The sequence below is a fragment of the Elephantulus edwardii genome, unplaced genomic scaffold, assembly GCF_000299155.1.
Source record: "Elephantulus edwardii isolate Elephantulus edwardi_28Jun2011 unplaced genomic scaffold, EleEdw1.0 scaffold00148, whole genome shotgun sequence".
Lineage (NCBI taxonomy): Eukaryota > Metazoa > Chordata > Mammalia > Macroscelidea > Macroscelididae > Elephantulus > Elephantulus edwardii.
This window is the reverse complement of record NW_006399898.1, coordinates 3,571,948-3,598,296: the sequence shown is the minus strand read 5'-3', so window position 1 is coordinate 3,598,296 and position 26,349 is coordinate 3,571,948. Positions and strand designations below refer to the sequence as shown.

General features: G+C 57.0%; 2 protein-coding genes across 2 annotated transcripts in view; one reads left to right on the top strand and one right to left on the bottom strand.

Annotated features, from left to right (window-relative positions):
* The window catches only part of LOC102861376, a 38,212-nt gene extending 19,493 nt beyond the window's left edge, over positions 1–18,719 (top strand). The window contains exons 9-12 of the mRNA XM_006894689.1: positions 4–86; positions 423–676; positions 16,316–16,428; positions 18,401–18,719. Of these exons, the coding sequence (XP_006894751.1) occupies positions 4–86; positions 423–676; positions 16,316–16,428; positions 18,401–18,719 (769 nt within the window). The remainder of the gene's footprint in view (positions 1–3; positions 87–422; positions 677–16,315; positions 16,429–18,400) is intronic.
* Positions 18,720–19,774: 1,055 nt separating this feature from the next.
* The window catches only part of NCOR2 (nuclear receptor corepressor 2), a 120,889-nt gene continuing 114,314 nt past the window's right edge, over positions 19,775–26,349 (bottom strand). Inside the window, exons 39-48 of the mRNA XM_006894688.1 lie at positions 26,222–26,347; positions 25,101–25,253; positions 24,812–24,957; positions 24,383–24,576; positions 23,792–23,941; positions 23,283–23,431; positions 22,735–22,788; positions 20,667–20,891; positions 20,158–20,340; positions 19,775–19,959 (exon numbers count right to left, since the gene is read on the bottom strand). Coding sequence (XP_006894750.1) covers positions 19,775–19,959; positions 20,158–20,340; positions 20,667–20,891; positions 22,735–22,788; positions 23,283–23,431; positions 23,792–23,941; positions 24,383–24,576; positions 24,812–24,957; positions 25,101–25,253; positions 26,222–26,347 — 1,565 coding nt within the window. The remainder of the gene's footprint in view (positions 19,960–20,157; positions 20,341–20,666; positions 20,892–22,734; positions 22,789–23,282; positions 23,432–23,791; positions 23,942–24,382; positions 24,577–24,811; positions 24,958–25,100; positions 25,254–26,221; positions 26,348–26,349) is intronic.

Sequence of the window (26,349 nt, the reverse complement as noted above, 5' to 3'; positions counted from 1 at the left end):
AAGGACGCGCCTGCGCGCAGCCAGCGCGCGGGCAGCCGACCCGGGGGTCCGGGAGCGTGGGGCTGGGCGCCGTGGTCCCCGCTTCCGTGCTGCGCCGACCTAGAGAGTGACTTGGTGACAGTCACGCTCCTCGGAAGGGGGCCAGAGTGTGCAGAGGTAGGGGGTGGGCTGGCTGCGCGCAGACGTGGTCCCACCTGACCCTGGGATCTTTCTCCTCCCGCAACCAGTCCACGCCAAGGGGGATTGGAAGCTCCAGGGACAGAGAACAGTGCCAAAAGTTCCCAAAGTGGGCCGCCGGCTGAGTTGGCTTGAACCAGTAGCAGGCTGCAGACGTGTGCCCAGGTCCCCTCCACGCGAGGCTCCTCCGACTGTCCCAGAGCTGCCAGTGTGAACGCGGCTGCTGTTCTTTTTCCTTAAACCAGACCAGACAGGAGCCCTTCCCCGGTTGGAGAGGGATGTCGACGTGGAGCGAGGCGGCGCCTGGGGAGGGCTGAGCTGCAGGTCCGGGAGTGCCGGCTCCCGCCAGACCCGATGCGGCCCTGGGGGGGGACGGGGACCCGAGCGGGCACCGGATTCCCAGGCGGTGGGCGCCTTGGACGGGAGGACTGTGCTGTATCCCCAAGAGCTGGAAGCCGCGGGGCCCATGCTCTTTCAGTGTGCGCCCTTCTCTAAAGGGGTGTGCCCAGAACTCCTGGGCTCCACCTTTCCGAGCCCACCACGGCACTGCAGGCCGCCCCAGCCCCAGTCTGGAGCCTCACCCCACCCCCTACCCTTTCCACACTGGCTCTGGCGGGAACCACCTGGGCGCTGTAAACACTACTGCTCTCTCCAGCCTTTGGCACTGATAGCTCAGGTTCCGCCTTAGAGTCAAGGGTTTTAAAGGCCCCAGGTGATTCCAGTGTGGAGGGAACAGAGCCTCCCAGCTGGGAGTCAAGGGTTTTAAAGGCCCCAGGTGATTCCAGTGTGGAGGGAACAGAGCCTCCCAGCTGGGAGTCAAGGGTTTTAAAGGCCCCAGGTGATTCCAGTGTGGGGCTCTCTCCAGCCTTTGGCACTGATAGCTCAGGCTCCCTGCTGAGGGTCAAGGGTATTAAAGCCCCCAGGTGATTCCAATGTGGAGGGGACAGGGCACAGCCTTACCCCAAAGCCCCATGATGGATTTGAGATTCTGCCTGTTGTTTGGAGATGTTTGGAGACTAGTGGTGGGAGGGGTTCTGGTCCACGCTGGGGCTTGATAGAAGTGACCCAGGCCTTTTACCATGAAAACCATCCTGTGCTCTGAATGGCCCTCTTCCCTGCAGAGGTGTCTCCAGTTTGTCTCAGTTTGGAGGGTCAGAGCGGCTGCACGTGTGGGGAAGGCATGTTGAGCAGCAGGGCTCCCTCTTCTGCCGTGGCTGACCCAGGATGCTCGCTCCTGAGGGACACTTCTCTGGATGCTTCTCTGTGCCAGTCAGCTGGTGCCAGCCTCGGGAGGTGCCCAGCTCGCCCGGTTTGGCTTGGCTCTTGGGTTTGGTTTTATTTTTCCTTCCTCACTTACTCTGTGCCAGCCATGGCACACAGCTGTCCTTGATCTTTCGTATTTGGCTGTGGGACGAAGCTTCGGGCCCTGTCCCTCAGGTGGTGACTCTGGCGTTTAGAAAACCCCCACCCAGCCGAGAGGTATTCTTGGTCCTGTACGTTCAGGGACTCCTTGAGCCTTGAGCAGAAAAACCCCCACCCAGCCAGGAGGTATTCTCGGCCCTGTATGTGCAGCCACTCCTTGCACCTTGAGCAGAATTCGCCTCCAGGACAAGCTGCACTCGCTCCCATTTTACAGATGAAGATGCTGAGACTCGTTGAGGTTGCCCAGCGAAACGCAGGCGATGAGTGGTGCAGCTGGGGCGGAGCCAGGCAGTGGCACCAGGCCCTGTGCTTACTTATCCTGCTTCTCATGGTGTAGACAAGCCTGGTCGGTCCAAGCAGTTCATGTGCTCGGCTGCTAACTGAGAGGTTGGAAGTTTGAGCCCATCCAGAAGCACCTCAGAAGAAAGGGCTGGCAATCCATGGAGCATACATCAAGCACTTGATCAGTGCAAAGGACTGATGGGCCACGAGACCGCAGCCTCCAGGACTCCGAGACCAGAAGACCTAGATTGTGCCATGCTGCCACTGCCCACCACTGCGCGTGGTGCTACAGCAGAAGGTTCTGGACCGAGGGAGGAAAATGCAGAACGAAGCTGGCCCCCAGATGCCTTTTAGCCCTCGGTCACCTTCCAGCAAGCACCAGAACAATACCCGTGAGGACCACCATGAGACCTGAGGGCAGCGTTTGCTCAAAAGGCAGGGAAAGACGGACCCCAGAGAGGAAGTGAGAAGAGTGTTATTTCCTGGGAGACTGTGTCACAGAGTAGACTGTGTGCAGATCCTCCCAGGGGATGCGGGTGTGCTCTGCAAACCGCAATAAAATTTTCTCACCGCAAGCAGCATAAACAATGCCGTTCCACTCTTAACACAGGTGGAGATGCCAGGGTGTTGGGGGGGATGGGGGGGCGGCTTTCCCAGGTCTGGCTCAGTGACTGCCTTTGTTCACAAGAAAGAAAACCCCTGTGTACCTTTGGCAGAGGTGGGAGCTTAAGATGGGGCTGTAATCAGAAAGGAGGGAGTAGCTGCCAGGGCCAAGGGTGGAAGGACCTGCCTCCTCCTCTGTTTAACCAACCGGTCAGCCAGGCCGCTGGGCACCCCATCTCCCAGTTGACTGCTAATCTGGGGTTTCCTCCAGGATCAGATGCCGATAGGAGGCTGGATTCCACACGCCAGGGGGGCCTGCCTGCCATGTCTCTCCCCTAGTCTGGTACCTGTCAGTGACACCTGCCCTAGCTTCACCTGCTGTGGGCCCAGCCCGCCCCGAGCCGGCCCCACTAGCCACACCTGCACTTGACAGTTGGGAGCTGAGGGAGTGTCTGCAGGCATGTTGGATTCCAGTTCAACGATTTGCACACACTTTGTTTCAGGACATTGGCTGAGGTCCCCTCAGGGTAACCACACTTGCCCCCATCCCTCCCTGGGTTTCCTGTGTCCATTTGCCCTCCTTTCCTGTACCCTCCCGCGTGCCGGGCTGTTTGGGGCCAGTGCCTTCTGGATCTCCTGTGGTTTTTCTGAGTGGCACGTCCTCACAGGTGTTACCAAGTGCTTAGCAGGCCTGTGTTTGCCTTCAAGGTGCTCTGGGGTGGGATCAGATCCAGACATGAAAGGTGTCTTAGGGCTGCAATCTGGAGTTCCCCTTGGTTGTAAGACTCTGGGCTTGCCCCCTAGACAAGGCCTGCTGCTTTGGGGAGCTGGGCAGAGCCCACTTCTAGGTCCACAAGACCTAGAAGGTGCTAGGGACTGGGCTGGGTGTGAACGAACCCCACCCCTGGCCCTGGTGTGGTTCTTACGCCATCTTTGGATCAGAGGTAGGGGGACCCCTGGTCGCCCCAATCCAGGATGAGTGCGTGGGAGCCTGCCATGCGTCTGGCCAGTGCTTATTTCATTCCTGCTCTGTGCAGTTCTGGTCCTGAGGGGATGACCCCTGCCCACAGGGAGGTGACATTCTAGCATGACGGCCGGCCTTCTTCAGTATGCTTACCTGATCAGACATTGGCGTCCACTCACCCAGCCTCGGGCAGCTGCTTCACACAGGCTGGTGGGCGTTACCATTGCAGGGGGATGTGGAGCCGTGCACAGGGCCTGAGGGCGGGACAGGCTGGCTGGGTTCCAGAAGCACATGCAGCCACCAGGCAGAGGTTCTAGGGGAGGCTGTCTGAAGCCCCAGAGGGGCATGAGCCTTTGTTCTAAAAATGTACTGGGGCGAGCTCTGATGGCCTAGTGGTGGGAAGCTGCACTGCAATCCCAGAGGTACGCGGTTCAAATCCACCAGATGCTCTGCTGGAGAAGGAGGGACAATCTCCTCCTGTACCAGTCAGATCCGATTTGATGGTAAACGCAATTAAAAAAAAAAAGTACTGGTTACTATTTATGGAGCTCTGGTGGTGCCGTGCTAAAAGCACTCAGCTAGAAAGATCAGCAGCAGTTCAAGGTCACCAGGCCTTCCGAAGACGAGGCCGTTCGCTCCTGTGAAGGTTCCCAGCCCTGGAGACCGAGGGGCAGTTCGGCTCTGCCCTGCAGGGTGGCTGCCAGTCAGGGGGGACTAGCCGGCATTGAGTGGTGTCCCCCAGCACTGTCACGTCCAGCACTCCTCATCGCTCTGTTCCCAGTCAGTGGTGGTGACATCTCAGAGGAGGGAGTGTGGGGGGAAGGATGGTGGATGGATAGGCCTGACCCGTGGCTGTGGGGGGTAAGGAGATAGAGGACCCCCAGCGCTGCTTTCAGGCTCCAAGGTGTCTGGACAAGTTGGAGGAAGAGGGAGGTGAGGCTGACCTGAGTCTGGTGTTGGAAGGGAGTTGGAGGAGAAGCTGAGCTGGGTCCACTTCCTCCTGGATATGTTCCTCATCACCTGCAGGAAGGTAGCTTCCGATTGATCGGCAGGGAGACAGCAGGCCCCGCACCTCGCAGGTGTCTGGAAGTGAGGAGGAGCAGGAAGCTTTTTGAGTTTAGCATTTTTAAAATTTATTTTTCATTTCTGACACAACCCTGGCTGCTTCCTGAGGAGGACCTGAAGCTCTTGCAGCAGAAGGTCAAGAACTGCAGCCTTCAATATGGGTTGAAGCTCAACATCAAGAAAAGATTCTCACCACTGGACCGTTTGGCAGCACCATGATAAACGGTGAAGAGATTGAGATTGTCTACAGTTTCAGTTTGCTTGGCTCCACAATTAACACTCTTGGTACCAGCAGCCAGGAAATCAAGAGACAAATTGCATTGGGAAAGTAGGCTGTCAAGAGACTTCTCCAGAGTACTGAAGAGCAACGACGTCAGAAGACTAGGGTGCGCCTGAATCCAGTTGCTTGCTGTGTTTCAGAGAGCTGGACAATGACTGGGGATGACAGAAAAGGAATTGATGCCTTTGGGCTGTGGTGCTGGAGAAGAGTGTTGAATATACCATGGACTGCCAAGAGAACAAACAGGTTCATCCTAGAGAGGATGAGACCAGACTGCTCCTTGGAGGCAAGGATTCTGAGGCTTCGTCTGACATACTGCAAGTTGGAAAGGAGGGACCAGTTCCTCGAAAAGGGACGTCATTCTTGCAAGGGTGGAGGGACAGAGAAAGAGAGAAGGACCCTCGATGAGGTGGATTGATTCAGTCACTGGGGTAGTGAGGGTGAGTGTGTCAGAGACAGTAGAGTTGGCACGAGACAGAGCAGGGCCATGGTACATAGGGTCACTAGGAGTCACAAGCGACTCAATGGCACATAACAGAAATTTTTGTTAATGTATCCAGTCACTGTTGCATATTTCCTTCCTTCTCCCCCTCCCTCCCTTCCCCAGTCCCTCAGCAGTGTACCTCTTGTTCTACATATAATCATATATTCCTTTCAGGCTCTTCCTCCCTTCATCTGTTCCAGTGCAGTGTTCATTATCCACTATTTTCCCATTCTCTTCCCCCGCCATCAGTCCTATTTTATAACAGTGATGTTATGCAGTATTTGTCCTTTTGTTACTGAGATATTCCACTCGGCACAATGTCCTCCAGGCTCCCCCATGTTGTGTAATGTTTTACGAGTTTTTCAGTGCTGCGTTAACTTCCCTAATATCCCATTGTGTGAATGTACTATAGTCTTTTCTTTTTTTCTTTTTTTTTTTTTAAGCTAAAGAAGCTTTATTAAGGGGGCTTCTGGACAGGGTTCCCTGGTCTGGAGAAAAAGAGAGGCAGGCAGAGAGACAGACCAGGGAAATAACCACACCTTAAGGTTGATTGGGGCAGGGTTTTTATAGTGAGGGTCTTTAGGGAGGGGAGGGCGGGACATTCCATCGTGGTTTAACCAGGTGGGTGGTCTTCTAGGGAGGAAGGGAGGGACACTCCTTGGTAGCTGAGGCTTCACTCCCTTTGTTGACATGTTGACATTACTTGAATCCTTCGTTCTCCCTTTGACCTTGGTCTGGGCCAGACCTCCCAGCCTCTTTGGTGAGAAAAAAAGGGCAGTATATTCTTTCTGGCTACTTCCTGCTGAATGGGACAAAGCTCTGGGCCTCAGAGGCTGGATTGAGATGGCCCAGGACCAGTAACGGGGGGAGAATGTGGGTGTAATAGCAGGCTGGTTCACCATCTTGACACCATGCGAGCTGGTAGGTTCAAGAAAGAGTGAGGGGCACCACACTCGCCCCAAAAGAGGGTGGGGGGCGCAACGCACCTCGCTCCTCCATGGGGTTCGCTCACCAGGATGTTAGGTCTTGACACTGGACACAAGGCCAAGGACTCAAGGAAGGGACCAGAGAAAGGAAGGAAGCTAAAGAAGCTTTATTAAGGGGGCTTCCAGGCGGGATTCCTTGGTCTATAGAGAGACAGAGAGCCAGACCAGGGAATACCACCAAATGTACTATAGTTTTTCTGTCCATTTTTGTGGGGTGTCCCCGCCCCCATTCATTTGTTGCTAGGCCCTGGGGTGGTTTCCATTTCTTTGATATTGTGAATAACCCAGCAATAAACATGGATGTGCATGAGTTTTGAGGGTTTTTCAAAGTTAAATGTTGTGGTTTGGGTGTTTGCAGAGCATATTGGGTTTCCTTCCATTTGTTTCATGACATTGTTTGCAGTTCCTGTATGGTCATGGCACTCTTCCCACTTCCTCTCTGTGTCTCCCATTTCCACTCCTCCTCTTCCTAACCCTTCTGAGTACTCTCCCTAGGCAAATGCCATCCTCCAGATCCCATGAGGTTGGTGGTTCTGAGGCTTGTGTCTGTCCTCGTGTGACTGGTCACGTGATGGGCCTGTCCGGTGTGTGACTGGATATTGGGGTCTTTTGCCCTCAGGGTGGGTTGAGCTGGTGGGGAGGGGGCTGGTTGTGCAGGTGGGCCTGTTGGTGGGGTGGCTCCGTCATCGATGCTGCGCATCTTTGGGGCCCTGGGCGGCCCTGCCCTGCCGCACCCCTGATCTCACAGCATCAGCTGAGCTGTCCGGTAGTCCTGGGGATGTGTAGTCTGAGCATGGGATGTTGGGGTTTGCTCCTGGTGATTCACCTTTGGGCTCCAGACCCCAGGTGGGATCCTGTGCTGGGCCTCTATGCTCTGGGTTCTCCAGCTGTGTGTCCTGTGTCCAGGCAGGGCCCACCTCGCCACAAAGCCCCCTCCTCACTGCTCAGGGCTTCCTCCGTGATCCCAAACACTCCACTGTGTGAACGTAGCAGTTTTGTGAGCTGTCTGTCCACTGATGGGCATCTGGGATTGTTTCCAGCTCTGCTCTTGTATATAATGCTGCAGTAAAGCTGGGTGTGAGCATGTCCGTCCACGTTCCGGTTTATTTCTCTGGGATGTGTCACCTAATAGTGGTATTGCTGGATCATACGGTGTTTCTTTTCTGAGCTTTCTAAGGGAGTATCAAACTGCCTTCTGTGGTGGCTGCACTGCTTTACGCACGTTCCCACCAGGTCCCAGCCTCTTGACACTCTGCCAGCATCTGTTGTTTGCGGTCCTGTTGAATGCTGCTGGTGGTGCAGGGGTGTGATGGTCCCTGGATTTGCTGACGCACGTTAATGGCTAAGGGTCTTGGGCATTTCCTCGTGTGTGAGTGTGTGTGTGAGTGATTCATTCGGGCGTTGTCTCCAGTGAAGAGCTGTCCACGTCCTCTGCCCATTCTGAGTTGGGTGACGTTGTCGTCTTGTTGAGGTGTTAGAGTGTCTCCACATTTTAGAGGTGAATCCCTCGTCAGGTGCGTCATTGCCGAATGTTGCAGACGGAGGGTAAAGTATACTAATAAGTCTTAATAGCAAGGCAGAACACCAAGAATGTAGGAGAAAACGGGTAAAGGAGGAAGTGAACAGTTCTCGAGCATCTGAAGAGAACTGAAGCTCCGACCTTCGCTTCCCTGTGATTTTATTAAAAATTGCCAGGGAGCAAATCACCAGGAGAATTCAACACTCTTGAAGCTAAGCTCTTTCTTTTGAAAATCGTATGCGTGACTCAGGAAGGAGGGGTTAGCGAATATAATACAAAAATCCTTAAGGATTGCCTTAGTGTCTACCGCTGTAAATATTTAAGGATCGCCTTAGTGCACCAGGGTGAATGCCAGCTTGTATCAGTCGGAGGCGACTCATAGTGACCCCATCTATCTCCCCTGGAGCAACTGGCAGATTCGAACCTCCCGCCTTGAGATTGTCAGCGCTGCTGCCGAGACCACCAGCACTCCTTATTCCACATAGGTTTCTGTTAGTGTGACTCTTGGTAACTGTGTAAACAGCAGATCCAAGCCCCGCTCTATCCTGTGCCATCCCCGTCGTCTCTGGTCTACTGGAGCTCCTTGCTTTAGTCACCCTGTCAGTTCATGTCATTGAGGCTCTTCCTTCCTTTTAATGACCCTTCACCTTTCTAAGCATGAAGTATTTTTAAAAAATAATTTTTTATTTTATACTGGTTTGCTTACAAAGGTTTTGGTTTTTTTTTGCTTACAAAGTTCTTACACCTTGTTTTTCACACTGAACCTTCCCTATTTCCTTTACCCACCTGTCCCTCTGCCCATCACATTGTGTGACCCTGTGATCACCCCCTGCCCATCCTTACCCCTCTGCTCCTACCCTCTCCCCCTTGGATCCTCATACACATTTTACTAGTTATCTTTCTATTTCTACAACAATGATCTTACACAATATTTGTCCTTATGGGACTGAGTTATTTCACTCAGCATAATGCTCTCCAGTCCCTCCCAAGTGATACAGAAATTTCCAAAATCATTGCTCCTTCATGCTGTGTAATATTCCATTGTGTGAACGTACCACAGTTTCTCCACAGTCCATTCGGTTGTGGTTGGACATTAGGGCTGTTTCCATGTTTTTGTGATGGTGACTGACATTTGTACAGACATTCGTGTATACAAACATGATCTTCTTTTTCAAGGACGAGCCCGCCCTTATGACATGTCCAAAGTATGTGTGATGAAGTTTCACCACCCGTGCCTCCACGGAGCACCCTGGCTGCACCTTCTCTAGGACATACCTGCTTGTTCTTTTGGCGGTCCATGGACTCTTCAGTGCTCTTTTACAACACCACAGCTCAGAGGCATCAGTTCTTCTGGCATTTTTAGTTTTTTTCCAACTTTACAGATGCAGAACAAAAATTTTAAAAAGACTGTGGCTCAATCAGGTGCACCTTAGTCTTTAAACTGGTAACATTGCTCTGGAGCACATTGAAGAGGTCCTTCCTTGACAGCACATTTCCCCAGAGTGACACGGCTTATGATTTGACTGCTGGTACCTCAGCTGTTGGGTTGGGGATCCAAGCAAGATGAAGTCATTGATGACCTCAATCTTGTCTCCGTCCTCAGTGGGGAGGATTTTTGTCTGTAATGTAGACTGTTGTTGTTACGTACCGTCAAATTTGAACCGACCCATAGCTGACCCTCCCTCCAGCGGGTTTTCAGAGGCAGTAAATCCCACAGGAGGACAGTGTCCATCTTCCTACTGTGGGGCGACTAATGGGCTTGAAGTGCGTACTTTCGGGCAGCACAGCTCTTCCCCACTGGGTTTTCTGAGTTCCCTGACGTATGTAGATTGTGCTGCTGTCGTGTGCCGTTGGGTAGGAACCCACCCACAGCTGACCCTCCAGCAGGTTTTCAGAGGCTGTAAATCGCGTGGGAGGAGATGGCTCAGCTGTCTCCTGCTGGAGACTGGGACTCCTACATTTGCTCTATTTCTTTCTTTGGTGATTTTTCTCGTTTGAGGTTTGACTCCTCGGTCCTTGATCCATCTTGAGTTTTTGTATATGGTATGAAGTATGGGTCTGGTTTCCATTTTCTGCAAATAGTTTGGCCAGCACCATTTGTTAAAGAGGCTGTGTTTCCCCCATTTGATAGATTTTATCTTTATCAAAGACTAAATGTCCACAGGTGGATGGATTTAGTTCTGGGTTCAGTTCTGTCCTGTTGGCCTGTGTACCTGTCACTGTCACAGGACCGAGCTGATCACTGAGGCTCTGTGGTGCGTTTTGAGTTGAAGTGGGAGGCCGTCTCCTTGGGCTTTTTCCTTCAGTATCGCTCCGCTCATCCTTATCTGAGGTCTGCCTCCTTTCCACATAAAGGTGGTTATGATGGGCTCCAGCCCTTTGAACAGCGGTGGAGGGATCCAGGTTGGAGAGGCTCTGCATTGTAGATGGCTTTTGGTGGGATTGCTGTTTGCCCAGGGCTGGGTCTGTTTTGTGGCATGGGGCATTTCCCCAGATAGGTAGGTCTCTTTGGGCATCTCGTGTGGTGGTTTGTGGTGTTCCTTATACAGGTCTTTGGTGTTTCTGGTTAGATTTATCCCCAGACGCCTCATCTTTGCGGTGCTGTGTCGAATGGTGCTTCTCTTCCTCCCCCTTCAGAGTTCTGTAACTGCAGAGGATCAGCTGGACTTGGGTGTTTGTGTGTCCTGTCTGTCACTTTGCTGAATTGGCCAATTGGATCTGGTCATTTTCTTGATGACTTCTTATCTATGGGATCGTTTCATCTGCAAATAGAGATTGTTTTGTTTCCTCTCTGCATGTGTCAATGCTGCTTATTTCCTTGGCTGACTCACTGCTCTGGCAGGGACCCCATCACGGTGCTGAGCAGGGAGTGGAGGGGAAGGGCAGTCTTGTCTGTCTCTTCTCTTCACATGGTTTGTTTTTTGGTTTGGTTTTGTTTTCTTCAGATGTTCTCCGTGAAGAGCAGTGCTGACACTTGGTTCTGTAGACAGTTTTAATTAGAGGACTTTTTCTTCTGTTCCTATTTTGTTGAATGTGTTTATCAGGAAAGGGTGTTGAATTCTGTCAGATGCCTTCTCTGCATCACATGGTTCTTTTTCTTGGTTGTCCCGATGTGGTGGGTTGGACTAAATGCTTTTCTGACGTTGAACATCCTTGCACACGTGGTATGAATCCCAGCTGCTCATGAGTGAGATAGATAGATAGATAGATAGATAGATAGATAGATAGATAGATAGATAGATAGTCAGTCCGTCCTAGATAATTGTGGCTGGTCTATTGTTGAGATTGTCCACACGCATGTTCCTGAAGGATATGAATCTACACATTTGTTCCTGAGTGGTGTCTTTGGACAGCTTTGGTATCAGAGGTATGCTTGCTTTATAGAATGAGTTTGGGAGGATTCTTTTTCAATATTCTGAAATAATTTGATAAAATTGAGGTCAGCTCCTCTCCAAATGTTCGGTAAAATTTGATAGTGAAACTGAGAGTTTTTCCATGATCTATTAGATTTGTTTCTTTAAAAATTTTTTTGCATACAGTCATTCAAATACGTCCTATTGCAGCACTACGGAACAATGATTTTGTAAAATACTGTATAATATGAGTCTAAAGCGCATGATGCAGAGTGAAATAACTCAATCACCGTAAGGACAAATATTGCCTAAGACCACTACTGTGGAAATAGGAGACTAACTGAGCAAGACATGTGCACGTGTTTAAATGGGGAAGGGGAGACGGGCAGAAGGGAAAGGGAAAAGTCACTAGGATAACAGAGGTGAGTAGATGGGAGGGAGATAAAGGAACAGGAAAGATTTAATGGGAACTTGAAAAGACAAGGTGATAATAGGGATAGATCAATGGTAATTATATACAATATAGTATATATGAATGATTATTTTTAAAATACAAAGTAAATGAATGTTGTACCGGTACCATGCTGTTCAGATTACTACGGCTGTGGAGTGGGTTTTGAAATCAGGGAGTGAGATGCCTCTTACTTAGTTTTTGTTTCTCAGAAGAGCTTTGCTTATTCTGGGTCTCTTTCCTTTCTAAGTGAAACTGGAAATTGCCTTTTCTGTCTCCTTGAAGAAGGAATTTTGTAACTGTTATCAGGATTGACTTGAAATTGTTGATTGCTTTTGGTAGGATTGCCATTTTCTGTGTTCAGTCATCCTAGCTATGAATAGGGAATATTTTTCTGTTCAGTTAGATCTCTTATTGTGTCCAAGTTGCTCCTTGGAGGCTAGGCTTTTGTATAGGTCTTTTGTATCTCTAGTTAGGTTCACTCCCAAGTATCTTGATTGGTATTTGACTATTGTAAATGGTATTGCTTTCTTGGTTTCCTTCTCTGAGTTCTCTTTGTTACTGTAGAGGAATCCCACTGAGTTTTGGATATTGATCTTATATCCTGCCACTTGGCCCACTAGCTCTCAGTTTTTTGTTGAGTCCTTGGAGTTTTCTGTGTACACTATCATATCATCTGCATATAGCGATAGTTGAACCATCTCTTTGCCAATCTGGATGCCTTTTATTTCCTTCTCTTGTCATACTGCCCCAGCAAGCACTTCCAGTATAATATTAAATAGAAGTGGTGACAGTGGGCATCCTTGTCTGGTCCCTGTTCTCAAGGAAAATGTAGTCAGAGCTACTTTTAAGTGTGTGCTTTAGAGGGAAACAAAGTTCATACTAATACTACTGTTCCCTGTTTATTCTGTAAAACTGCCCAAGACTCCTCAGGGAACATCCATGCTATCTTCAGACATGATGAAGGATAAGACCATTTAAAATGTGAACCGCAGGCAGGAAATGGAATGAGTGTTGTCACAATGTGGGTGCTGTAATCATCACAAAGCAAAATCTATAAATGATTGAATGGAAAATCAAGCATTCTGCAAGCTGTCATTCAAAGCACAATTTTTTTTAAAAAAAACAAAACAAAACATAAGATCATTCTTGACGAGGGGAGAGTGGTGGATTAGAATTCTCAGTGTTTAAACTTTTAGTTTCAGTCCCTTCCTAACTATTTAAGATTATGTAAGACACTCATAGGAAATGCAATTTCCTTGTTTTTCTGTTCCATGTTTTTGGTGATGAGAAAAGTTGCATTTTTCTCCATGTTTGTTATTAATACTTTAATTCCTCTCTTCTGTCATTTGTAACTTCTTCAGTACCAATCCTTAGAATGCCATGAAAGTGTATCCTTCTGCCTTCCTGCTTCCAGGATGTTCATGGGATTCTTGATGCTTTTTTAGGAAAAACATACTTTGCCTTTTCATAGTGGTTGGACTGGCCTGCTGTTTCCTTGACAGTAGGGGAGTTTCTTCTTGGGATTTATGTGGTAGCTTCTGTAGTGTGGATGTGAGTGGTTGCCAGTTCCTTATATTCATGTTATCAGTGTCCTGCGTGTGATTTTTCCCCACAGTTCTCAGCAGCAGTAGCAGTGGCCTGTGGGCTTTGGCGGGAGACCTGTCACTGGCACACTCTTTGGCTGGGGCAGGAAATACAGGCTCAGCAGCAAAGGTACCTGGCTGACTTCAGGGCAGGAAGCTTGTGGCCTCTAGTCTTATGGGCCTAGGGTCGAGGGTCAGGGTCGCCAGCAGCAGCCCGAGGGCTTCTTTTGTGAGTTCTGCTCAAATCTTCTCCTTGTCTGTTAGGGTAGGTGGGCAGTGAGTCTGCCCCAGGACTTGCTGGGAGTGGCTGAGACCTTCATAGGAAGATCTAAGAATTGCTGGCACTTAAAATATTTCCTCTGGGTTCCTTTTAAGGAGCCCTGGTGGTGCAGTGGGCTGAGCACTTGGCTGCTGACTGAAAGGTCGGTTATGAACCCACCAGTTGTTCAGCCAGGCCTTGTGGGACTTGAGTGGGCGACTTTCTAGCCAGCAGCACCAGGAAGCAAAAAGGGGCTGTTCTCACGAGACCCGTGAGGGCTGGGAGGTCTCTGTTCTGGGTGGAGGCCCCAGGGCATGTGTGCAAACAGCATGCTCAGGTGCTAACAGATAAGGTGGAGTGGAAGATCAGCCGTGGATGCCCGTGGGTGCAGTTCTTGTCTGACACATGGGGTACCACTGTGGGGCCTGATGGCGGCCTTGACGGGAGCCTGTGGCTGTGGGGGCTGCACCCGCCTTCTGATTCTCCAAGAAGCCCCCCATGTGTGGTCTCCTGTCCCCTCCTCTCGGGCTGCTGCTCTGTGCACCTGTCCTCCCTGTCCGGCTGCTGTGATGTTTGACCCACCTGGCCCACCCAGTACCACCTCCCAATCCAAGTCCTCACTCCATCAAATCTACAGGGTCCCACGTCTATGGGGGGCTTGTGTCCACAAGCTCCAGGGATTCGGATGTGGATGTCTGGGTGCCAGCTCTGTGCTGACCACATGAGATGGGAGTACTGCAGCCCCCCCCCCCTTGTTGGGCAAGAGAGAACCCTTAGGGCAGCTGCTGGGCTTCCCAGAAGCCCCTTCCTCTCTTCTCCATGTCTCATATGGGCCTCACCTGGGGGTGGAGTGGGGATGGGCAGCACAGTGACCAACCAGAAGGGCCTGCTGTGTCCAAGGTCAATGCCCACTGGGTTTTGGGGCTCATGTGGTCAGGAAGGGAGGGGGCATCCACATTGGGCTTTCCTCCCGGGGGCTGGTCATCGGCCCATGTCTGTCAGCACTTTCCGAGTCCCCGGTGCCCCGGGTTAGAGGAGAATCAGTGCCTTTGAGTGAGTTGGACAAGATCCTGAATATCCCACAGAGCCTCCCGAGGGTCTCGGAGAAGGTGCGACGCGGAGGTCCTGGGAGGCAGGGAGCTCGTGCCACTGCGTGTCCTATATTTTGGGCTGCCTGTTATGAGAGGCCAGTCCTTGGAGAAAGGGTATCAGGCTGGGATAAGAGAAGGACCTGAGGACCCTCGAGCTAGGTTGACACGGCATGTTGGAGATGGTAAGGGTGGCCCCAGACGGGGCCAGCTTCACCTCTGTAGTTTGCGGGCCGCTGTGGGCTGCAGTCGACTCGGCAGCACCTAACAGCGGCCACAACCATGTGTGAGGCTGCTGGGAGCGCTGGGCTGGCTGAGCGCCCACGAATGGACAGGCCCGTGGCTGCACCTGGGCCCTGGGATCTAGGCTGTGCCTCCGGGAGCTGGCGTGGCTGCGTTTGCTGTGTCCTTGCTCTGTCCCTGCCTGTCTGAGGGTCTGTCTGAGGTTGCTGGTCTCACCCAGGGAGAGGAGTAAGGACCTCTGTCCATGTCCACACCGGCACCCCCCCACAAGCCTCTCCTCTCAGCCCCAGCTTCCCCAGCCCTTCTCACCTGCACAGGTAGAGAGAGGGGCCATTCTCACTGTCCCAGCACCTGGTCACTACTCAGACAGAAGCCGGCACTGCTCCAGCAGCCCAGGCCTGGCCAGACGTCCTCAGCTGGTTAGGTGTTCTGATGCAGCCACAGAACCTAACCCACACTCCATTGTCCTAACCCCGACCCCTTCCGCTCGGCGTCGTGTCCCCAGCTCACAGCTCCCCCCCCTTGGCGTGTCTCAGTTCCACTTTGTTAGAGCATGTGGTCATCAGAGGCCTCATGGACACTTGTCCACAGCAAGTCCTTGTGGGGGTCATGGGGGTGGACAGACGCAGGAAGAGGGATGGAGGGGACATCTTTGTGATGTGCTGGGCAGAGCTCTGTGGAGGTCATTGTGGGGGGGGGGTGTCGGTCTCTGACTTCTACAAAGGGGGGGGATGTGGGAAATGGACATTGGAACAGATCAGGGACAGAACTTTCCAGCCGTTGAGCTGGGTGATGAGTCACTGAAAAGAACTCTGAGTGGTCTTAGGCCATAAAAGGAGTCTGCCTGTTGCACAGCCCAGGAACTCGGTGTGAGCTTCAGGCATGGCTTGATCCAGGTATCTGCACAATGCAGGCAAGCCGTCTCCCGCCTGCCATGGGCCCCCTCTCTCATTTCACTTCTGGATAATCTTGCATCAGTGAGCAGTGAGAGAAGCCAGTGAACCCATGACCCCACACTCCTAGTGACCACATCACCAAATCAAAGCCCAGGCCAGTCCGGCTCAGAGCTGAAAACCTGGGTGGGCTCTCTGGCCCACCCTGGGTCACGTGCCCGCACTTAGACCAGTTATGGCCACCAGGGCAGTGCATGCTGGGAGGGTAAGCTGGCAGGCCGAGCTGCCCTCCTTGGGAGGTTTGTCACAGGCCCGGCTTCCGTCCCTGCACCTTGGAGGTTGCCCGTTTCAGCCCAGAGGTTCATCGATTTCACCCCTTGGGGTTTGCTCTCCCGTCGGGGGTTGCTTCCTTCAGCTTGCTCTGAGAAGGGCTGGAACTGTTTGTGGGACACGTCCTCACAATGCCCTGGGTCCCCTAAGAGGAGCCCCAGCTCCCTGCCCCTGTATAGGGGACCCCATCTTCTTCTCAGGACTGGGGATAGGCCGGGAAGTGGGAGGGGAGGGCAGGCGTGCTTCAGCCAGCATGAGGGTGTCCACTCTGCAGGGTGGCCTCCCCGGAGGATGTGGGTCCAGCGCTCACCATGCCCTTTCCCCCAACAGCTACTCACGGTCCGACACCCGCTGGTCCCAGTCCTAGAGCCGAGGCCCAGGATGCTGCCTGTGTTCTTCGGGGAGCGCATCGAGGTGAACCCCGAGCCCACGCGGGAGATCCGGTGAGTGGATGGAGTGCGGCCCTGCGGGGGCTTTGCCGAGGCTGCGACCCTGGCAGAGGTGATTGGCTCTGGGGCCCTGGCGGTGGCCCGCGTCCCGTGTTTTCTCTCTCTCTTGCCTTATCCTCTTACCTGACCGGGTCTCTTCTTTGGGGACAGATCCCACAGCTGTGTGGTTACCATACCAGGCTGCTTACCAAAAGGTAGGGGGTTCAGACCTACTCACAGGCACCTCGGAGGGAAGGCCTGGCTGCCTGAGAAATCGCACACGGTTCTGCTCAGACAGGGTGTGGAAGCATCAGCTCCAGCTGCGTGCGTGGGGGGCAGTGGGCGGGCAGCTCCCATGTGGACGGCTGACCCTGCAGCCAGGCTGGACCTCATGAGTGGTGGTGACCGATGGGGAGGTGACAGGGCAGAACCTGCTGCAGCAAGGCCATGGTTGCCTGGGTGATGGCAGGTGGACAGGGGGCTGAAGGGCAAATCCGAGCTGTCCCTGTGGCATCATCTGTGGGAGGACAGCCTGAGACGGGCCATGTTTAACTGGTTCTGGCTTGCGGTCCCCCAGCCCTGCTGCCCCGGCCGACCGCCTGCTGTGGACACTCACGACTGTCCACATGTGCTCGGGAGTCACCCAGGGTTGGCCAGAGCCCTTCTCCCTGATACGTGTGCTGTTCACGTCAGTGTGAAGTCCAGTTAGTGTGAGAAACACCCCCACCGCTGCCCCCTCCCCTGGTCCTGACACATGGCTGGGTGTGGGGGCCGCTGGCTCCTGTCCCCACTGTTGCCCTGGGTGCCCTGAGGTGACCGCGTCCCTGTCCATTTGCCCATGTGCACCGGGCGTGCGCGCCTCCTAGGTGGTGGCTGGCTTTCTGATTTCAAGCCCGAGTGGTACAGTGATGATACACGTCCGGCTCCTAAGCAAGAGGTCAGTGGTTCAACTCCACTGGTAGCTCTGAGGGAGACCTACAGACTGGTCGCCCCTTATGATTTACAGGAAATGCCAGAGGACAGCCGGTGGGGGGGTCTGGCTGGCAGTACTGAGGGGGAGGCCGGGCTGGAGCAGGCAGGGGTGGGGGAGCTGACCTGTATGTCCATCAGTCCAGCGTGGCCGGGCCCCGCGTTCCCCCAGCTCTCCTTTGTTACGTTGCCTGCTGTCACATCGCTGCCTACAGGTGGCTGCCTCCAGCCCCCCAGGTCACCACCCCTCTTGTGGGGCCCTTCCAGCAGCTCCGTTTGCAACTACTTTTTCTGGCTGTTCTGGGAACAGACCACGGGAGGGCAGCCGAGTTGGGGGGCTCCTGCTTTTTGGGGTGACAGGTGTTGAGTGTTCTGTTTTTGGAAAGTGGTGTCATGTTGAAAGTAGAGAGAGCTGTGAGGAGAGGGCAGTGCCTCGGAGTGTCCGCCCCGGGCCACCTTTTCATACACGTGGAGGATTCAGTGTTTGTGACACGTTTGAGTTGACACACTCCTGTCCTGCAGCGCCGGGCAGCTTCAGGGTGTCTGTCCTTAAGACAGGGACAGCTCATGGGTAGGAGTGTCCATCAGGAGATTGTGACACCATCATCAGGGTCACATTTCCAGCCCAGTGACAGCCCTTGTGGCCCCGTTGCCCACTCTGTGCTCCCTCCCAGCGGGGCTGCAGTGTCCAGCGGTCAGTCCGGCCTCTGCTAGGCTCGAAGGAGCAGGTGGCGCAGCCCCTGTAAGTCAGGCTGCCAATGGAAAGGTCAGCAGTTTGAAGCCATCTGTGGCTCCATGGCAGGAAGCTGGGGAGCCTCCGCCCTGAACTTACAGCCTCGGGCACCCCGTGGAGGGGGGCACAGCAGCTTTGCACCTGTCAGGACGCTGATGGGATTCCACCTGTGCCGAGACTAGTGATGAAGGCCTGGCTGGTACCAGAGCCACCCGTGAAAGCTCGGTGGGGCCGGGCGGGCTAGCAGCTGCCCCGAGACGCCTGACACCCCTCTTCCCTCCCCAGCTGCAACTCTGAGGTCAGGTACGCCTCGGAGCAGCACTTCCGGGACAAGGTGTTCTACGTGCCGGTGCCCACGGTCACAGCCTACAGCGAGACGGTGGTGGCGGCGCCCAACTGCACATGGCGGAGCTACCGCTCCCAGCTGAGACTGGAGCCGCGGCCGCGCGCCCTGCGCTTCGCCAGCACCACCATCATCTTCCCCAAGCACGCCCGCAGGTCCTTCCGCACCACACTGCACTGCAGTCTCGGCCCTCCAGGCCGCAGGTTCGCCGCCAGCGTCCAGCTGGCCCAGCACGAAGCGCCCAGCCCCGAGGGGCTGTGACGGGGCCGCAGCCCACCTGTCCCCGGGACTCTTCCATGGTGGGGATGGCACCCTGCGAGGTGGGCACCCCTGTTCATGGACCCCACTGTTGACTGTTGTCAAGGCAGAGTGGACACGGGCACCGTCCCGAATGGCCGTACACAGGGCAGGCCTGTCCATGTGATGGCCAGGGCCAGGCTGTGCCCGGGGCTGCAGGACAGAGGCGTGGTGGGCTCAGCCCGCTGGACATCCTCCTAGAAGCCACCCTGAGAGACAGGACCGGGGGGGCTCTGTGGGCTGGACGTCTAATAAAACGCACACTGTGCCTCTGCCGTCTGTTTTAGCTGTGGGCCCTGGTCTAGTTGACCCTTCTGCTGAGGGGTATGGAGGAAGTGGTGTCCCTTCACACCCCTCTCCCTTCGGACACGGGGCCAGGGGCCATGCACCCCAACCCTGCTTCCGAGGAAGAGAAGAGACCTCTGTGTGCGTAGCTCGAGTATAATTTGCTTTTTAATCAGAACGTGTGTAAATGACAGACACTGCCACCACGCGGAGGGCAGCCATGGTGGGGGGAGGCCGGGGTGCCGCCACCTGGTCCCCGACAGCTCCCCGCCGGCCCACTCGACGGTCAGATCACAAGCAGCAAGAATACTGGTTAAGTCCTCGCGTAGAACTTCTTAATTCATCCATCGACGGTATCAAAAATACACCCTGTAAACCAAGACACCACGTCCGCCTCCTCACGACGCCCGCCTGCAGTCCCCCGGGGCGGCCCGGTCCGTCTGTCCAGAGCGCGAAGCGGGAGGGGCGCGGGGCGAGCTCAGTTTAGACTTTGGTTCCAAACGCGACGGGGGGAGGCGCTGGCCGGGAGGGGCGCGGTGGTCCTGCGCCGGGTCGCTGGCTGCGGCGTGGGGCCGGTGCCCCCTCCCTCCCGAGCACCAGGTGAACATCCCCTGAGTGAGGTCTGCACAGGGCGAGCCCGGGGCGGGGGTCCGAGTTAAGGCTTCGGGCAGGCAAGGATGCCGCCGCCGGACGGACAGTGGACAGCCTCGGGCCTCCTTCCTGGCGCGGCCTGGTCACTCGCTGTCGGACAGCGTCTCGTACTGGGAGCACAGCAACGGCTTGGGTTCCTCGTCCCAGGCCGCCGGGGGGGGCCCGGCTAGGGGTCCACTGCCCGCCGGGAGGCCAGGGGGCGGGGGCGAGGCCATGACCCCTGCCTGCAGCCGCATGATGAGGGGGTTGTAGGGGAACGGGGTGGAGCCTGTGGGGGGGGGGGAGACAGGCCCCGTGAGGACCACCGCCTGGCCGCACCCCGAGGTAAGACAGCAGTCCCACTCCATCCCGGACCCACTTTTCCAGATTCTTGGATCCTTTTTAGAGGCTCAGGGCCTGGCTCCGGGGCAGCTCCGCCCTCAGGGGCTACAGCGGGGACCCCGCCCGGGCCCCCACGGACGCCCACCTGCGGACGAGGGCCGGTCCTCCCACACGCGGTTGGTGAGCGGCGTCCGGCGGTTACAGTCCCCCTCCGAGTGCACCGAGGAGACGGAGGGCGGCCGGTCCCCAGAGGCCAGGCCTGGGGCTGGGGACTTGGCTTTGCGACTGCTGGGCCGGCCGGACACCTTGGCCTTGGCCGCTCCTCCACCTGCCAGACAAATGGGCAGAGGGGACGATGTCGCAGGGGCCAGATCTGCCGTGCCCTCAGTTCATGGGGGAAGGGGCGAGGCTCCCATCCAGAGGCTGGGACGGCACCACTGAACAGTCTAGAACCTTCTACACCCACGCAGACGCGGTGAGTGGGGCAAGGACTGGGGCCTCCTGGGGCTCACCCCCTACCCGCAGGGGGGGGGGGGTGTAGGGCTCAGCAGCACTCGCCCGGGGCAGGGACAGCTCGAGATTAAGCAGAGCACAAGCTCAGAAGCTGGGGAGCGGGGTCGGGGCCCGGGTAGGGGGGGGGCGCAGTCTGCAGACCTGGCGAGGCGAGGGAGTGGTCACTCCGTCCGTCAGCAGTGGTTATGGGGAGAGCAGCGGGCAGGCTGGCGCTGGCGGTCAGAGGGTTAAAAGCGTTGGTGCCGAGCGGCGGGTGGTCTTCCCACTGTTCGTATTTACCCATCAGCGCCTTCCGGATGATGGCCTCCAGCCCCATGTTGGCGCTGGCGTGCTCCTGCACCGCCTGGCTCCTGCACGTCACGAGGCCTGGGGGACGACGGACCGAGGGGACGCAGGTGAGTGCGCCTCGGGGAGCCCCTTCCTTCCTGAGCTGGCTGGAGGGGCAGGGACTGCTGGACCCCAGCGACCTCCACCACTTGCCTCTGCCCTCCAGGTACCTGAGCGTCCCTGAGCGCCGAGATGACTGAGGATACGCGCTGGGGGGACAGCCTTGACAGATCCACACCCCGAGCCCTGTCCCCTCTTGTCCCCTGTGAGCACCCCTAAGATGTGATTAAACCTGACTCTGACAGACCCCCGCGTGCAGAGTGCCAATCCTGTCGTCAGCCTTAAAGCGCCTGTTCTGGGTGACTTCGCCTGTGGGCTGCGGACGCCGTCTGGGGCGGCTTGGGGAAGCGAGGGGCCCAGCCTCTGGATGGGAGCCGCGCCCTTTCCCCTGTCACCCTTTGAGCTCCACACACTCTGGTGTCGTCCTCAAGCTTTTTCTTTGGCTCTACACACTTCCCTAGTCATGTCCCATCACAAAAAGCACGTGGGTGTGAACACAGGTGAAAGTGGGCCCCCCCATTAGTCCTTCTCCCCACCCCCACTGAGACCACTGGGTGCCTGAGCAACGGACCCAGAGTCTAGGCTGTCCGCTGAGGTGCCACTTGGGTCCCTTCTCCCCACCCAACCTCGTGTGTGGTAGCAGGCACCGGCTGGTGCAGTACTGCCTCCCGGGAGAGGCCACAGATAACGTGTCAAGAGGCCCGGGGCTGCCGGACACGGGGCCTGGGACCTACTGCTGCCGGCCGCAGTTCTAGCTACGAGCAGGCCTGTGCAGCGTGAGGCTCAAACACAGCTCTTCCCAGAGCAGAGCCTGGGCGAGGTGCATTGGCCACACTGAGAAGGAGCAGGCTGACATGGGGTCCTCTGTACACAGACCCCCATCTACAGCCAGCACTTAGAACCTTCAACCACACTACCCTCTGCCCTGGCTTGGACACTGGGGAGATGTCACCTGTGAACTGTGTAGCAAGGACCCCCCCCCATTCGGCCCACAGTGCCCCTCACAAAAGACAAAGGGACACAGTCCCCCCAAGGTTCCAGTCTCAGCTCAGACCCCCCAGGAGGCAAACGCCGGGATCCCCCTACAGAACCCTCATGTCTCCTTATAATGAACCGTGAGTACCCGGGTGGACAAATGGGCTTCCAGCAACGCAGATGCTCCGTCCACACACGGCCCAGGCCACAGCACCATCCCACCCAGGGGCCTAGTGGGGCAGCTGGAAGGTTCTGGGGCCCCGCACGGCGGCTGTCAGCTCTACATTATATACTGGGGGTGGGGCAGGCTCGTGCTTTCTCCCCCAGAGACCTCTCAGCATGCGGCTGGACCACTGCCCACATAGGACGAGATCCAGGGGTGCTGACCAGCAGACAAGTGGAGTGATAACCATGATTGAATAGGAACCATATGGTGGACCGTAACCGAACAGAGGGCCAACTGGGAAGAGTGGGGGCGGACCAGACAAAGGGGACCAACCACAACAGAGAAGAGGGTCAACTAGATGGGACTGAGGCCAGCCGGGTAGATGTGGGGTGAGGGGGGCCTTGGCACGGGACAACAATAGACAGAGAAGCCAAGCTAAAACAGGAGCTGGCTGGGCCTGAGGCGGGGGACGGCTAGAGCAGAGAGGGACTGAGCACAACAGTGTGTGAGAAGCAGGGGAGCCGGTGAGGGGGTAACCACGATAGAACACAGGACAGGGGACTGACCAGCTGAGAGCGGGACACGCAGGGAATGGGCATGAGACGACGTGAGGGGGTACAACATGAACAGAAATGCTCCTGGCCCCCCACACCCCCCCACCATGCCCCAAAGAAGCTGTACCTGGTCCGCTGATGGCCGGCATGTTGAAGATCTCTGTACCCGGCTGGCCAATGCCTGGTGGGCAGTGACAGAGGGTCAGGCTGCCATCCAGGAACCCGGGAAGCCCCGGCCCCACCTGCCCACGCTGGGGTCCTGTCCCAGGGAGAGTGCTACCCCTCCCCCACAGTTCTGCACAGCTAACCGCCCGGGGCAGGGGACGCTGCTGCCTACACACAGCCTGGCACCCCGAGGCAGCTTCCTGTAGGCTCGGTGAGATCACCCCTCCTCCAGCCCCCACCTGTCCCCACTGGCTTGTCCCAGGCTGAGCTCGGAGCAAGGGAGTCCGGCAGCCAGCATCCCCGAGGCACTAGGACTCGCTGCAGCTGGTCAGTGTCCTGGGCCAGGCCATGGGCCTATCCACCCAGGCCTTGCTGTGGCTGCCTCTTCTGCACCCCAAAGCTCTCAGAGGCCTGGACGCAGAGGGGTCTCGGAGGGACACCTCGCCCAGCAGCCCTGTTTCTGTACCCGGAGGCTCTCCCTGGACCGGGGACCCGCCCAGCAGCCCTTACTGTACTCCGGCTCGTTCCGGTTGTGGCTGTTGAGCTTCTTGCTGATTTCCTGGTTCTTGGACCTGACCATGGCCGAGGTGTTCTCTGTCAGCTTGCTGAAGAAGGCTGGCGGCTGGCCGCTGTGGCCGGGAGACTTGGAGCCCATCCTGCTGGGAGGGGCAGACACCGCAGGTCGGCTCCCTGAGCGCGCACGCCCTCGGTGCTGGGGAGGTCACCACCCGGCCTGGCCAAACCAGGTCCCTCACGTCCCCAGGCTGCGGATGTCTCTGGGGACGCCAGCTGTCCTGGCGAGCTGCCCTGCTCCGCAGTACCCTCCGGGTGCTCTGGCCACACCTCACGCCTGGCCTGCCCTCCTTTGCAGGCATGGGGGACTCATTCTGTCAGAGCCTCAACAGGTGCTGGCAGGGAGACCCCAGTTCATCTGAGTGCCCCCAACCAACCAAAGGTCATCCCGCTGTGCCGAGGGATGAGTGGAGACTAGAGCCCTTGGGGGGCAGTGGCCGTGGTACCTGGGTTCAGCCTGCTCCCCGTCACGGTACAGCAGTGGGTACACAGCTCCCCGGGGCTGCCCAGGCTCGGCCACGCCCTCTGGCGGGGACACAGGCTCAATGCCGTCCTCACTGCTGCCCAGGGCTGAGGTCTTGCTGGGCTCTGGAGACCTGAGGGGAGAGGGGGCCCACAGGTCAGCGCCGTGTCTGGAGGGGCGGCCCTGCTCCGTGCCCTGCGTCCCCACCCGCTGAGGCCCGAATGCCCATCACTGCTCAGACTGACCTCAGCTTCATGAGGTGTGTCCTCCTCCCAGAGGCCAGGCCGCCGGGCCCAGGCCCACTGCACCCAGGCCAGCTCCGGCCCTCCCCACATCCTGCTGGCCCTGCCCCTCAGGTGCCCACAACGTGAAGCCCTGGCCTGTCCCTCACGCTCATAACCCCGGGGGTGGGTGAGCACATGCGTGCACTGGGTACGTGCGGACGCGTCCTGAGTGCGTGGACGTGTCCTGGGTACGTGGACGTGTCCTGAGTGTGCAGGCAGCTCTCACAGGTCAGAGCTCTGGGATCAGTCCCAGCCCTGCCCCTCCCTGGACGCTCGGCTCTGGGCCTCACCTCTTGCCCCCTTCGCTGTGCGGGGAGCCCCGGGCTGGGGCGCTGTGGTCAGGGGGTGGGAGGTAGAGGTCAGCGGGGGTGCGGCGCAGGTCCAGGACGGGACAGCTGGCTCCGGGGAACGAATAGAGGGGTGCAGAGAGAGGGGCGCTGAGCTGCTGGGGGTGGTGTCGCGTGTAGTCCTGGGTGATGACCTCCTGTGGGGTGGCCTGTGGTCAGGGGCGGCCCCACGCTCCAGCTTCCCCATGCTCCGGCCTCCCCCTTCCCTGGAGCCCAGCCACGGGGCTCTGCACCCACTTTGAGGCCCGTAGGGACCCTGGCCCCTACACGTCTCCCCACCTGCTCCCTGTGGGGCCTCAGTCCACCCCGAGGCCGAGGGCCGGTGCTGACCCCTCCCTAAGCCTGGCCCCTGTGGTGACGAAGGGTATTTACACTGATGTGCTGGGCCAGGGTGACCACCCGCTGATGACCTTTGACCCCCGGGGTGGCCTGGAGCAGCGGACTGGCCGAGGGCTGACCCTCCGGCAGCGGCCGCAAATGCGGAAGGTGGGCTGCCTCGCTGCCAAGCTTCACGGGGCCTGTGGGCAGAGGAATCGGTCAGGGGGTGAGGGCAGGGGGCTGCTGGCCTGCCACCGCTCATCTGGCCCATCTCCCACCCTCCCTCCTCGCCTCTCCCCTGCAGCCCCCACCTACTGCGCCCAGACACCTGTCCCCGCCACACCTGGCTGCTTGTGCCGAAGCTCCCCCTCCAGGTGGCCCTTTTCCGCCCCCTCGAGGTGCTTGGAGAGCCCCTTGTCATGGGCCAGGCTGGGTGGGCTGGCGGGGCTCACGGGCTCCACCCCCTCGGGGCTGTAGCTGCCGCTGCCATGGTAACCTGCACGAGTGGGAGCAGTCAGGGTGGGGGGCCTCGGGCTGCCGGCCCCTCCCTGCCCCTGTATGTCAGCTAGGCCCAAGGGGCACCCAAGCTAAGGTGGGTGGGCAGCGGAAATGTGGAGGGTTGTGGGGGAGGGGCATGTGTGCAGGGGCACAAGGAAGGGGGTGAGGGACACAGAGAAGGATGACCAGCAGTCAGGCAGAGACCCCCTGAGAGCTGAGAAAACCAAGGTGGGGTGACAGGAACGGAGATCAGCGTGGGGAAGGGGACAGGCCAGGATGGATGGATGGATGGGGGGTCGGCAGAGGACAAAGGACCGTGAGCCACACAGGGAGGGAGGGGCAGAGCCGCTGGGGGAACCTGGGGGGCTGGTTAGACGGGGCCTGGGCCCCAGTGCCCGGCCGGAGAGTGGATGGAGACTGGACACGAGGTTCTCCCTCTTCCCGGGGGCAACCCATGGCTCCCCTGGAGACTGGGGGGTCCCCAGTGCCTCCGCAGAGGACCGGGTTCCTCTCCCTGGCCCCACGCACTGCCTGACTCAGTTTCTCCGCACGGAACCAGATGGAAACGCAGGGCAGGTGGCCCCCCCACCCCACCCTCGGCAGCCCGCGCCCCAGTGACGGCCCGGGGGGAGGGCACAGTGTCCAAACCACGGGTCCACTCAGTAACGGAAAAAAGGAAAAAGAACAAAAATGGAAAGTCCAAAAACAAAAGCAAAAAACTCATGAGCGAAACCATGGTGACAATGTGATGGGGGCGGGCGGCCGGCGGGCGCAGGACGAAACGCTGAAAGGAACAAAACGGGCCGAACAAAAAAGCAGAGCCCTGGCGAGCCTGGTGGGCCGGGGCGCCGGGAGTCTTACCGTCGGGCGGGGAGACGCCGGCACCTCCTCGCGGCCCCTTATCGTGAGCAATCTGACGCATGATTATTGCGTCTATGAAGGTGGCCGCTGTCAGGGTGGTCTTACCCAGAGAACGGAGTTCCAGTTCCTGGATGGAAAAGGATTTACTTTGAGTCTTATCCCGGGGCGGGTCGGCGGCCGAGGCGGGCAGCGCCGGCGGGTCCAGGCTGGCGTGGTGGGCGACGCTCTTGGCT